Here is a 15,055-nt window from a genome sequence, read left to right on the forward strand (position 1 = left end):
CTCACCTGATATTCATAGCGGATGCATATCGGACTACCCCACTAACGATTATCACTTTATGGATCGTCGTCATTAAGTGAAATTCATAAATTGTTACTTTTATTGATCCTTTGACTTGAGATACAAGTAGGTCAGCATGTATGAATCACACTTACTAGATGTAGTTCTAACTCACCTGAATAAGGGGGTACATAAAGGGCTATTTTCAGAAAGCGCCATGAAGTATGATGACTGACACGTGTAGTCAATATAGGATTTGTTCCTTCAATTTAAAATTGAAGCATGATACTGTTTGGCCCCCTCATTAGGACTAATTAAAGATGTTTGCATGGTCGTGCCCAAATAAATCCAGATTGTTCTCGATTATATTTGGTAATCATTAATTAGTTATAGAATGAGAAACATAATCGTTAAATTATGAAATGTCTTGATCCATATTCATATTTAACAAAGGTATCGGAACAAAGGGATAATAAATGCCTTAACTATTTAAAACTATACTTAAATTTTTTCGGGAGCATTGGCGTGTTGCTAGACGCTAACCAATGTTATTACCTTCATTCATTACGAGCTCAAGTGGAAGCTGTTAGAATATGATCACGTAAAATGAACGTATGTCCGAAAAGTATTTAAGCCTACGGGGTCACACCTCAACGTGAATGTAACTATAATTAATTAATATATTAAATGTAATTTATTAATTAATTTGATCACGAAAAACTAACGGTCGTCTGTTAAATGTTAATAGTTAACGGTACTTAACTGACGGACTTAACGGAGGAGACAATTGTGATTAAAGAAAAATTAAGAAACCCTCTAGAAGGTTCCTAGAGGGGGACGGCCACAACTAAAGGGTTTTTAGAAAACCCTAAACTTGTTTTTCAAGTTAAACTTTGGCTATAAATACAAACCCTTTTCTTAAGTTTTTCACACACACAATTATTAAGATTTTCTAAAACCCTAAAATTCTCTCCTCCTCCCTCTTTCTTTTCTTCGGCCGATCCTCACAATACAAAGGGTTTCGGGTTTTGTTTGGTTCGTGTGAAAGGGTATTAACAAAGGGTTGTTTGTTCATGATCAAGTACTAGCATACGTACGTTTCAACGTTGTGTATGCAATCGTAGAGAGATTAATTTAAACCTTGTTCTTGTTTTAATCTCTCCAATATAAGGTACATATTCTATACTTTGGTTAATTAATAAAACTGCATAGATCTTGTCTTCCGTTGCGTGCTTTGTGATTTGTTTGATAATAGTTATGTAACCCAACAAGCTTCACATACTTTTCTCATAGTGTGGAAAACGAGTGAGGGACGACATGCATTGGAGAGCCTCTTAGCTACACATACTTGGATTTCTCAGTGTAAATGCTTAAAACATGGTTGAATAGGAAGTTGGTCTTAATCAATGAAGTTATATACACACAAACAATATTTACAAAATGGCAGAGAGTTTAACTGATTGATGATCAATTGATGCATCTCATGTTTTTCTTATAGGCTTGGATTAGACTTTTTGGAGTGACAAGTAATTTGTTGGTAGGTTTTTTTTCCCCTAAATCACCTTTAACGGCTTATATTTACATCTTGTAGTTTAAAGTATGTGCAGGATTTCACCATTTTATAATGAAGTGTTCCCGAATGTCGAATACTGACTGATTGTTATAAAAAAAAACACTGAGTTGACAAATCTGTTTCAGCTACGAGTATTTTGCAATGTAGTCAATGAAAGCTTGCAAACTATCCAAATATACCCCGGCTAATTCCACCTAATATATATAGATCTAGATACTTATATTTCTCATAGTAGCATGCAAGTAGGGCTGCTAACGAGCCGAGCTTTTTTCGAGCAACTCGAGATCGACTCGATCGAGTCGAACTATTATGGAGCTCCGAGCTCGAGCCCTAAATTCATACTCGAAATAATTATCAAGTCAAGCTCGAGCTATACATTGCTCGACTCGAATACTTATCAAACTTTTCGAGCTTTCCATATATTATGTATATATATATATATTTATATATAACTCTTAAATTGTAAATTTCTAATTCTACAAGGGCTATTTATATAAATTTTGTTATAAGTGATATATTTTCGGAGCTCGAGTCATATTTATAGACACAAGCCAAAATCAAGCCTTTTTCGAGCCGAGCTCCAGCCATATTGTAGGTACAACGAGTCGAGCTCGAGCCGAACAAATATTGTTCGAGGCTAAACACTGAAAGCTCGAGCTCGGCTCGACTCGATAACACCCCTACATGCAAGCACAAAATATGGTTAACTAAGGCTCGGTATAAGTCAAAGAAATGATACAACATTAAATTATAATATGGGAGTTTTTTTTTGCATTTAGTACAAGTGTACAAGAGAATTCATATAGGTATTATGATTTTGTGATGCAGGGATCGGATCCGACCCAATTCACAATATCTTTTATTTTAATAAGTAATTTTATTATATTATTTTTTATCTTTTAATTTTATGAATTATATTTTTCAATTATGGAAAGATTTGATTCCTATTTTAGTGATGTTATAATTAGTATAAATATGAGTTCTAGTTATTGTAAAATTGAGTTGAATAATAATTTAGTTTATAAGAATATTGACGTTTTAATTTGTTAATGGTTTCGGTCTTTGATTTAATCTTTTAGCATTTAGTCATTTGATCACGGGTTAGTCTGCATCATTTTGATTAATTTAATTACCTTAATAAACATATTTTAAATTCTTGTAAAGTACGCTATGATATATATATATATATAGACAATTAAATAATAACAGATTTAAAATAAGAACGGTGAGAACACCTTAAAATCATCATTTTGATGCATTAAAAGTCCATAAAATTGACATAGTGCATAACTAAATATCATAATTTAAGTGTTTAACAACACATTGATTCATCAAAATCGAAAAAATCACGTTTTTTGTCGGATGGATCATTTTGATGAATATACATCCAAGATGGATGCACAAAACAAAAAACATGATTATTTTGATTTTGACGGATAAATATGTTGTTAAACACTTAAGTAATGATAATTAGTTATGCACTATGTTAGTTTTTTGGACTTTTAATGCATCAAAATGATGTTTTTAAGGTGTTCTCGCCGTTCTTATTTTAAAAGTGTTCTCACCGGAGTGTCTATATATATGTGTGTGTGTGTGTGTGGTTGGATGCAGATTATCTCAGTGGTTGTACACCCGGACTTTTGTCCAAGAGATCATAGGTTCGATACTCTTGGCCTATGATTGTCCGTCAGGATTTTGTCTTGGCTTTCGTGGAGCTTTTACCGGGTGGGGCAGGTGGGGGGGAGAGGATAGGGTAGGTCTACGGTATCCAGTCTGGATACCCGTGATCCGGCCCTTGCTGTTTTTTTTTTAAAAAAAAAAAGTAAATTAAAAATAATGGTACCGATATTATGGCTTGATCATTCGTTAGTAGAATTAGTGAATCAATATCGGTGTATATATTGATCCCATAATCATGGTCAATATCGGCAAAACTACATTGAAGGTAGGGTTCAAGGTTTTTTGAAATTCGATCATGAGTATATATATTTTATATTGGTGTTACAAATGAAAAGAAATATGTATGGGACATCAGTCTATGTGGTCAATTCCAAACTTTTAATTTGAAAGATTTTACTAGCAATGGAATTTAACTATGAGAATGTAATTTGTAAAAAAAAAAAAATTACTCGTATAATTAAAACTCTTAAAAGCTGTTAAAATAACGAAATATCTTTCAAAACTGTTTAAAGCTATAACATAATAGTCGTCAACGTACGGTACTTTACATGATCGATACAAGGCTAGTATTTTATAGTTCTGCCACGCTTATCGTCGTCAACCATTTTATATAATTACTTTGTGTGTGTGCCACCTTTGAAAATTAAGATGACAATATATAGCTAGATATCAATTGAAAAGCGATACAAATAATTATATAAGTGCATGGACGAGAAAGTTTATTACTCGTATTACGATAATCAAACATGCATGATTAACTATGTCACGTACAGCATTTGAAAAAGACATGAAGAAACAACATACAATACAACACAATATATATTATAGGACACATGTATGCATGTCCATTATTATTTTGTAATAAGGTGGAAGACAACATACTATATATAGTGAAATCATTTTCAGCACACACATTTTTTATGGAAACAGAAGCTGTTGATTCAATAAGGGCGCGTTTGATTCACAGAATGTTTTTGGAAGGATTGGAATCTTACAACGGAATTTGATTCCGAAGGAATGGAATCTGTGAACCAAATGCGCCCTAAGAATTTAGCAAACTTCTGGATGGGCGTTTGCATAAGCCTCGAACGCCTTAATAGTCTTAGTGTTTGCTTCTTTGGCGATCTTTACATGCTCTTCAGATAGCTTAGAATCACCTTTACATTTAAACGTCATTTTCTGCTTGAATATCGATCCTCCGTTATCAGAAGGAATGAACTGACAATGATGATTGGCTTCGTCAAGTATCCCCATCAAGATGTCACCATCAATGATAGTGTAAGTGAGGCTAAGATTATCCGTGTCAACAGCATCAAGCCTGTTATTTGAAGTGTTGTATGGGATACCTGTCAATGCAATTAATAAAAAACAGTTAGGAGATAAAATGTGAAAAAGTTACCTACATCGATCCAAAGATAATTCGTCTATTTTTGGAGCCATAGTAACCACAAGGATGGTTAATATATAGTATTTAATAATTAGTGTCGTAGATATATCACTACCCTAAGCAGAAAATAGTCGTTTTATATATGCTTATGTAACTAACGACGTTAATATATATTTCTTACATACCATCACTGTATGTTACTTTGTTGACGCTTCCAATGCCATCACCTTGGATGGTGGTTACAGATTTGAAAACTTGCGGTGCCGCCTTAGGTGCAATGTTCTCGAAATCTGAAAAGAGCTTGAAAAGTTTTGGGGCAGGAACTGAGCAGGGGACCTCAATCTCAGCAGTTACAACAGCCATTATATATATCAACTACGTTTCGAAAGAAAGTATATATTTGTATATATGGAGGATGAATGATTTTGTTGTAGTGAATTATGAGTGATCGTCGTGGTATTTATAGTAGTGGATAGTTGGATATATACAAGAAGACTGGGTTTGATCAGATATATTTATGTTGCATAGATAGTCGAAAATTTCATGACTATTATTATGCACTGTGCATCCATTTTTGACTCATTACGTACATTGAGGTTTTTTCGGCAAGGCTATATATATATATATATATCTTTCTCATGTTTTTGTTGGCAAACCGGTAAACTAAACTCTTTCACATTTTTTTTTTACTTTTACCTATTTATGACCGGAAGTCTTATTGGAAGCAGTCTTTCTACCTTTGGGTGAAGTTAAGATTGTTCACCTCCTTCATACCCTGCTTAAGGATTGAGTCTTGTTGTTGTACGTACATCGAGGTTTTGTAAGTTTAATATTTGTATACGAGTATGTGAAGAGATTATTTTACGTTTTATACTTCTTGAGTGATGATCAATGGATATATCTAAAACTATCTTATAAAGCATTTTGCTTTTTTTTCAAATCTCAATTAAGTAATTGAATTACCTAAATTATCATTCTTCTTTATTCACTAATTTAAACATCTCTACTTAATATACCTATAATACCCTTAAATCTCAACCATTCATTTTTTTATCTCCTCAAATCTCAACCACTCATTTTTTTCTCTCTCCTCTATGAATCATTTTATTCTTTAATTCATTCAAAATCTTTTATCTCAAAAACCGTATATCGATAAATTATAAAAATTATATGGGTATTCTTAAAATTCCATGTTCTTTCATTAGAGATGTCATTCGATATACTTTCGATGAATTTTTAAATCCAAGGGCAAAGCTCGTACGGTTAAAGCATTTGGCTATCATAATCTATGACTTGACTTATCACTCCCAACATCTCACTGCCGCAACGCACGGGCACTATCTCTCGTATATATAATATATGTCTCGTGTGATTCCAGCATCTAGCTCATAATGTGTTGTAGGGTCTGATATGACCATATGGATGAGGTAGGTAATACTAGCTAGTTCCTTAAGTAAACCAAGTTATGATGCAATTAGAACTTAATTTCAATATATATAATACAAACAAATTCTTGTCATATCATGTTATACGAGTAACAACCTAACAAGAAATAAACAAAAATTCGAAGGAGCACAAGGAACCGAATCAAAGCGCGCAGGTTGCAGAGACCAACGTTTCACGCTTTATTGCATTAAGATAAAATCCACGGTAACATGGTAAACCAAGAGCAGTTTGCACTTTGCAGGACAAAAATTGCCCTTTTTGTGAAGCACTACCGAAAACTTTAATATCAAAAATTGCCTTTTGTATCTTTTCATTGCTTGCGAAACCATTAAATCTATTTGGAATTTCATATCATAGTTGTATATCTTCTATATTTGCGAAACCATTAAATCTATTTGAGATATCCGACATACGAGTATCAGATATTGATTCAGATATCAAAATCCACTACCCAAAATTTCAAATATTTAAAATTTTTGATATCCGACCCTTAATCAATTTCATGTGATCACTAAAAGTACCATTGTATATAAACTCCAATTGTTTGAATGATTTATACATCGAATATTTTCATATTAAAGTTGTTTTGTACGTCAATAATAATATATACAAATTTCACACCCTAAGTTAAAGTTAGAAAATTTTGTGATGTGAAACGATCGATATTTCTATCTCGCAGTTTACATCTTAATTAATATTCGTGCTTTTTTATATACTTAGTCAAAATTTTCATTTCTACTATTCAATCATTTAGCTTATTTTATTTTGAATAGGGATAAGTACCTGGTAATGTAATAAACTATGCACGAATGTTTATGTTATGTAATGAACTACCTAGATGTTTATGGTATGTAATGAACTTTCAAATCTCGGTTATTTAATGTACCCGGGTATATGTGGCAACTATCTAAGCTGCCACTTGTACGCTTTTGATTGGTCGAATACATCCAATAACCTAGATTTAAAAGTTCATTACATACAATAAACATCTATGTAGTTCATTACACAACATAAACATTTGTGCATAGTTTATTACATTCCTAGGTACCTATCCCTTTTGAATACTTTTAATTATAATCGTCAAAATGAAAAATAATACCACAAACTTGTTTTGTAGTTTTCAACTGAGCGACAGACAAAACCCAATCGAGACATAAAAAAAAAGAAACACGAATAATAGCAACTACATCAACACAAACAAGAAAGAACCACCAATGTTTGGTACACTGATGATGTCTTCGGCATAAATGCAAGGAGGGTGTAAAGCTGATATAGGATCTTGTGGGAGCCGACAGAAAACCATGTCTTTCGAAACGCACAGGGGTGGTACTATATGGGGGCATTGTCCCTCTCGAAATTTAGATTTCGTAATGTATTTCTAAATTTTTTATGGATTTTTAAAATTTTCTTATAGGCTTTTAACATTTTGCCCATTTTTAAATTTATTTTTTAAGAATTTTTTACTTTAATTTGACTCCTATGATATTTTTGTCTGATACTGCCTCTGCAAACGCATCAAGGAAAGTCTATATCTATATCTATACTTCTATACTACTATATAAAAATTATAACCCCTATATTGAAAGTTTATATAAATGTGGCATGCGAATTGACCACAATACCTTAATGTATTAAACCACCATCAACCCTTAAAATTGAATTACATCATTAGTCCATTATATTAGAAAATATTTCTACAAACCCCTTTAAATCAAATATTTTTACCTACACCAATATATGATGTCGCCGTCACCGTCATCGCCGACTCGCCACCGCATTGCGCGGGTATCATGCTCGTATATATATATATATATATATATATAAACTAAATCTTCAACGACATATACTTATATATTTTAATAACATGATTCATAACGAGATTTTTCAGAACATATTTAAGGTCGCGTCATTGCAAAGTTACCTTCTAGTATTTAATAATCAAATGACCCGAATAAAAATTGATAAGAGTCAAAAGGAAAATTAAGCAGTGTTTCTTGAAAAGGAAGGCAAGGAAAAGAATTAAAGGGGTTGCATGCACATCAACATTTGACTTTAAACTTTACTTTTCTCGTGGTGATTACTGATTAGTAAGTATATTTAGTATTTGTTCAATTATTCATTCATCGACTTAAGCAAAGGGTGAATGTGCATTGGCGGATGGCCGCGACCATAGGTCTTTGATCAATGGTAAACGTTCGTAACTTCTTTTTAAAAAAACAACAAGTGTCGGATTTTAATGATTCGAACTCCAGTAGTGACATATAAGATGAACCCTAAGAGGTAAATGCCCGAAACCACAAAAAATCAAGATTCGATTTTAGATCTCTAAGCTAACATCTCCTCATCAGTTTCTCAAACCCAAAGAGGGACAGCTGGCCACTTGATGTAAACACCAAATACCTTCTAATAATTGTTTGGACTTTTACATTCTATATATATTTATTGTATGTTGATGAATAGAAATAAAGAAAATCATCAAGGTGGTAATGCAAATATATTGACAATGATTTGTACGTGTCTATTAATTATATAAAGGTTACAAATTTTACTCTGAATATATAAACCCTTAAAGATCATAAAATTTCACCTATTACTCCAAGCTCATAAAACGGGTTAAGTTCACCTCGAAAGAAAAGGGAAAAATAAACACATCTGTTACAAAGTCATCGATGGCGACTTTGAATATACTTTAAAGGTTTCTAGAATGAAGTACTCTTATGGATATGGATGACGGGGTCCATGACTGATTTTTTGGCTTCATTCTGCCGACTTATTTTACTAAAACATACGCAATATATGTAACATAAAAATAATTTTAAGAAATGTAGAAACAACTTATTTCCTTCAATTTATATACTTTGAGTCTTTGATGCTATATTCGCAACGAGACGGAAGTTTCTGTACATGCCTTGTCATGGATTCTTTTGATTAAGAACCATAGTGAAAAGATGTTAAGACAGCTAATTCAGACTTAAAACGACTCGAATTATAGATTGATTAAAAGTTTATTTTCTTCTTTTGAAAAGTTTTTAAAATTTATTATCATTGGAGACATAGTTTTTTTGACATTAACTTTTATTCAAAGACTATATTTTAATACACTCATGCTAACTTTTAAATTCATATTATTGAAATGTTTCTTATGATTTCTTCAAGCCTTCCTTGATTCCTTCTAAGGCCCAACTTAGTGAGAGTGCCAAACATGTATTGTTTTATGTATTTAACAATCCTACTATACGAGTGATAAATGATTCGTATTGTTTGATATTTCCAGAATCATAGGTATCTCCAAGATCTTATTATTATATACCGGGTGTAGTGAAAGGATTAAGTGAGAATCACATATATGGTGAGAATTGTGAGAACCATTGAAAAATCATCTCTAAGGGCTTTGCACTTAGAATTAAGGGTTACGCCCGTACCGTAACAACCGTCACCATCTCTTGGATCGCCGCCCATCAAATCCATACCATTCACATATGCGTCAAGTGACAACCCCTTTAGAATAGATGTAGGGCAACGTCCGTATCGTATCCATACATTTTCTTAACACATGACCCTTATGATTTTTTACGAAAAAATTTTTTATTTTTTATTTTTTTTTGGAATGGGTTTTTGTTAAAAGAAAATAAAAAACAAAAAAAAGTTTCAAAAAATGAAAAATAAAAAAATAAAAAACCACACAAAAAAGAAGAAAGATGGAGAAAAATTAATGGTTCTTACGGTTCTCTCCATATTTATGGTTCTCACATTAATCCTACCCGCCGGGTGTATTTATTAAATCTTTTGTAGTGCTTTTTTAACACTATGCATGACTTGTAGCTCAAGGATCGGAGTTAAAATCTATGACGCACCGAAACTCCAAACAGGTAGGTGTACCGTTTCGGAAACTCCATGGGAACGAAAACTCGTACAAAACGTGTATGAAACGTTTCCTTGAAGTTTTCATATATACCGAAACGTTTCTTTGAAGCTTCCATACCTTATCCAGTTAATATTAGGGTTTCAATGAGTTTTTTCTATTCCAAAAACGACTGTCATCTTGCGACTACACATACTCCATAACACAAACCAATTACATTATATAATCGAGATCACCATCACGCTTAATCTATTCCAAAATTGAAGTAAAAATTTAATCCGTGATCAGCGGTTACCATCAAGCATATATTATAAAATTATACATATATAATTCTACATAATCTCTCAAGTATATCAAGTCTCTCTCTATACAGTATCAAATATATTTTTTATTTTTTATTGTTGTATCTTTTCCATACCTGTTTTCTAATTTATTAGTTTTGTCGTTCACCGTTCCCGTATCTTTCCCGTGTCTATTTGCCGTATCCTTTTCTGTAATGCCCCAATTTAAAATCCTTGTATTATTTATTAGTTTAAAAGTTTCAGTAACAATATGTACAAATTTAAAGCATCGGGCGTCGAAAATTTTATATTAAAACGTCAAAATATTTAAATTTTTATAGTTGTGGGCGTACATAAGTACCAAAAGCACAAGAGTAAGGGATCACTAAACCCATGATCACAAATAAGCTATATCCTCTGAGATATACGTCTGCACCGCAAAACTTCTAGTCAATCTTGTTCTTGTCTCGATATATTAGGGATGTCAATAAAAGTGAAAACAATTAAACAATAAACGAATGCTTAGTGAGTATATTTATATATTTACATACATGTCATGGCAACCACATTTCATATCACCTCATGAGGAACATTAAAACCAACCGAGTCTTACATAACGTCCTAGCCCTCATACATAATATGGATCCATATTACCCCACCAACCTCATGAGTCGTCACCCAAGGCTTGTGCCCTCATATAACATATAACCGGTTAATCATGATTTGTTTTCCAAACCATATTAACCCCCATAACATAATATATACATAAAGATATACTCACCTTAGCCATGACGATTTAATTACTATTTCAAAATATCAAATTTCCATGTACCTATCAATACAAATTAAAGCAAAGCTTCATTAGGCTACAATTTCTTACTTTTAGTCTCATTAGTACATCTCGTAAAGCTCCATGGTGTTTGGCTAACTTCTCACTTTATCTCCATACCATTACAATTTCATTCTCTTATCAATTCATGGATCACATTATTTTACATCATGTTATTTTCTTTAAACCGTATCGACTATATTAAGTCAAACCATTTTCATACCACAATAACAATAACAAATTTATTTGCCAAACACCTTAGAGATATTGACAACCATGAAACTTATAGAATGATGTCTATTACACCATTATAGCATTTCTCATTTTGATAACACTATGAACTCAAACTTATAATGACTATGATTAGAACTCACCTCAATTAGTTGGAGCTAGTACTTGGTATTTCATTCCAATATATAATCCTTGGTTTCTTTCTCGTGCTCCTTCTTTGATACGACCACACACACATTCCCATCGGCCTAACTTTAGTTTTAATCTTACTATTACCTCAGTGGTTGGACACCCGGACTTTTGTCCAAGAGGTCACAGGTTCGATACTCTCAGTCTGTGATTGCCCCTCAAGATTTTGTCCTGGCTTTCGTAGAGCTTTTACCGGGTAGGGCGGGCAGGTCCGGCCCTTGCTGTTCTAAAAAAAATAATAATAAAATAAATAAAAAAAAACAATACTAATTTTGTTATTGTTATTACTATATATCTTATGATATCTTCATGCCATAATGGAAGTGAACTTTACGTACTCTTAGCAAAGAATAGAGTAAAAAAGGATATGACAGATTTAGTATGAAATGAAGATAGCTTAAATCGAGAATTACATTAATTTGCTGGCTTCATTAGTTATTGGCCACGTATGACACTATCAGTTATATTTATCCATTGTTATTGTTATTTTAAGTAAATTAATATACTTATTTTGATAACTTAGATATTTTATTTGGGTTTTGCTAAACGCAGCTTTTAGGGTTGTAGTTAAGGTGTATTAAGTAATTGTATACTTACTATAAAATTCAGAGGGTGAACTTTTGATATGAAAAGTACAAATTTTTTATGCACATTAAATGCAGCCCCCAAAGGTTACGTTTAGCATTTTCCATTTTGTTATTATTGTAACATGTATAAAATTGTTACTGTTTAACTTCCACTCTTTAGGTATTAGCTAGGATTCCATCTATAACAATACTGTCAATAATAAATTATAAATATAATAATATTAAATTTCAATTAAAACATATAATTAATACCTTTAATTACGTTTTATAAATTTAATATGTTATAGTACATAGGTTAAAATGTAGGAAAATGGGTAGTTTGCATAAGTTTGAGACCCTTGGTTATGGTTTTTAATGTTTGAATATCTTAGTATAATTAAATTAAGTTGATTGACTAATATCAATATATCATCATAACAAGATATCATACAGGTTTGAAAGTGTGGAGTGTACATCTATCCTAATTTATTATGATCATAATGGTGAAAGGACAAAGGTCCTAAACACCCACAATAGCGGGGTGCAGGGCCGGTTAAGGGGTGAGACAAAGTAGACGACGGGTCGAGACCCGATTCTTTAGGGGTGGCGATTTTTAACTTTTTTTTTGTGTATATATGTAATCAACTTAACTTATTACAAATCCAAACAATTAACTAAAAGTTAAACCATATATATAATTTAACATACATAAAAAAAAAACCACTTATACATCTTTTATGGATTAAAAAAAGTTATATTTTTTAATTTTGGAATGTAGCCACAAGCTACTCTAATATCCTTGTAGACTTAAACTACTCTTCAATAAAGTAACAATATATAATACTATTACATCTTTTGATTTGATATGTAGAGTGTATATTAACTTATATGTATGAATATAACTTGTATTATATTTTTTTTGTTCTATTAAATATATTTTGTAAAATAATATATATTTTTGAAAATTATCTTAATAATCCTCTTAAAACTATAAAGTGATGGCATATGGATTTTACTAAAAAAAATTAATCTTATTTCTTGATTGTTTTTCACATATCGTATAATTTGAAGATTTATTTATATATTATAACTTTTTTCCGTCATTTTATAAAAATAGTTTATATAATATAACCGTTGTGGCTAACTTAGGGGTCCTTTTATTGGCTCGTCTAAGGTCTATAAATTCTCAGAGACGGGTCTGACGGGATGCAAGGACAGCAACCCCTTGTGGGATTTATCATTACTGATGATACACCCTACCTGAGGTACGAAGCATGTCATGAAGGTTCTATGTAGCGAAGGTCGCGCAAAAGATGAAAAGGATAAGAATCGTTTCCCTATAAGACCGGGATTTGTTCTTATCATAAAGGCCGATAATTTTGGAAATTATACTCTTAGGAAAACCTTAGATCTTGGCTTATTCTCCAAGCCGAAATCCCCTATAAAAGGAGGAACATAAGACCTTTGAAAGACATTCGAAAAAGGAACTCATTCTTTCTCATTCACGAAAACTCAAATAGATCAGAGCATACTTTATACACGATCAATCAGATCTAAAACACAATAGCATGATCTCAATCAGCTAACAATCAAACCATAATTGATTGGCGTAAAGAGATTCACTCTACCTCCGGGGAATCGCCAACAAACAACCAAAATTAACCATCACCCCTTTTCTAAACCTAATCTTGATTTGGTGTACAAACAATTACTATCCACTATTTATCTCTTGATTATGATTATGATTATGATATCGCAGTTTACAAGTCACAACCTTATTATGATTACGATATCTTTCATGCAAAAGTAAAATGAAATTGAAAATTCAATTGAGGAAGCAAGCAGCCCATTGGACACTTGATTTTTCCTTTTCTCCACTCGAAGCCCACTTGGCCCAAAAACATAAGTTGTTTAGTTACTTTAGTAGTCTGTATTCTGTAAATAAGATTGAAAATCAGAATATATAAGTTTAGAAAAAATAATGAGATAAAGGAATCATATTTTAAATATAACTTTAGATTTTTATATTATTTTCATTTGAACAACGAGTTAATACGTCGTACATTGAACAGACCTTGCTTTATAAAAAATATTCTTTTAATTTTTATTTTATAAATTTTTAAAAGCTATTAAGATTGAGGCCTTGTTTTTTTATATCACTCTTAGGAGCTTTATTTCAAAAGCTTTAGATGGATGAATACAATGTCGTGAGAGTCGTGACATTGAACAGACCTCTTGGCTTATCGATATGTCAAGAAAAATGAGCCGATTGTGATGAAACATTCTTGTCCACAGTTGTTAGATTTGAAACAATTTTAACATTTTTAACTTATGATACTTATAATAAGTGAAAGATATTTAATACACATATAGATAATGTATTTTTTTATTCTTTTCAATGACAAGCCGTAAAAAGAAGAATATGCGGTAAAACTTTATGTTTAAAGATGTTCATCATCTACAACTTATCATGCGAGTGTGAGTGTTACTCATAATAGACTTACATCTGTATAACCAGTTTGTGCTACCACAAAGTAAATTTCTAAAAAAAAAATCCAATAATCTGTCAATCATAAAGATCGGCTCTATCTATAAGTAAAGTCTCATATGCGTTTATCAATATATTGACTTCATTTGCTACTTATGAAGTGAATAAAGATTTAAACAAACAACACTTATTCAATAAATATGTTTTGTTAATGACAACCTTTAAACAAATTAGATGCATTAAAATTTGTATATTGCTGTTAAAAAAATTTGAGGATGATTTTTAATATATATAATGTATAAATTTTGAAGCAATCAATAAGTTGTTAGTGATATTTTGCTAAATATATTTATTTTTATTTATAAATATAAATTTTTTAAATTTATTCGATGATTTTCGAAGTATGTCTTGTAAATAGAAAAATCCTTGTTAAAATTGCTGTAGAAAATTAGTTGGTTCCCAACGATTTAATACCAAAAACAGTTAAAAGGGAGCATTTTTGTACATTATTTGAATAGAAATT

At 31.6% G+C, this 15,055-nt stretch overlaps 1 protein-coding gene across 1 annotated transcript; it reads right to left on the bottom strand.

Annotated features, from left to right (window-relative positions):
• Positions 1-4,303: 4,303 nt before the first annotated feature.
• On the bottom strand, positions 4,304-5,060 carry LOC122610455 (root allergen protein-like). Its single transcript, XM_043783444.1, has 2 exons — positions 4,826-5,060; positions 4,304-4,599 (listed from the first exon to the last, which is right to left on the bottom strand). Exons 1-2 carry the CDS (start codon positions 5,001-5,003, stop codon positions 4,304-4,306), a joined length of 474 nt encoding a protein of 157 aa, XP_043639379.1. The 5' UTR covers positions 5,004-5,060.
• Between the last annotated feature and the right edge of the window lie 9,995 nt (positions 5,061-15,055).

This window comes from Erigeron canadensis, chromosome 8, assembly GCF_010389155.1.
Source record: "Erigeron canadensis isolate Cc75 chromosome 8, C_canadensis_v1, whole genome shotgun sequence".
Taxonomy (NCBI): domain Eukaryota; kingdom Viridiplantae; phylum Streptophyta; class Magnoliopsida; order Asterales; family Asteraceae; genus Erigeron; species Erigeron canadensis.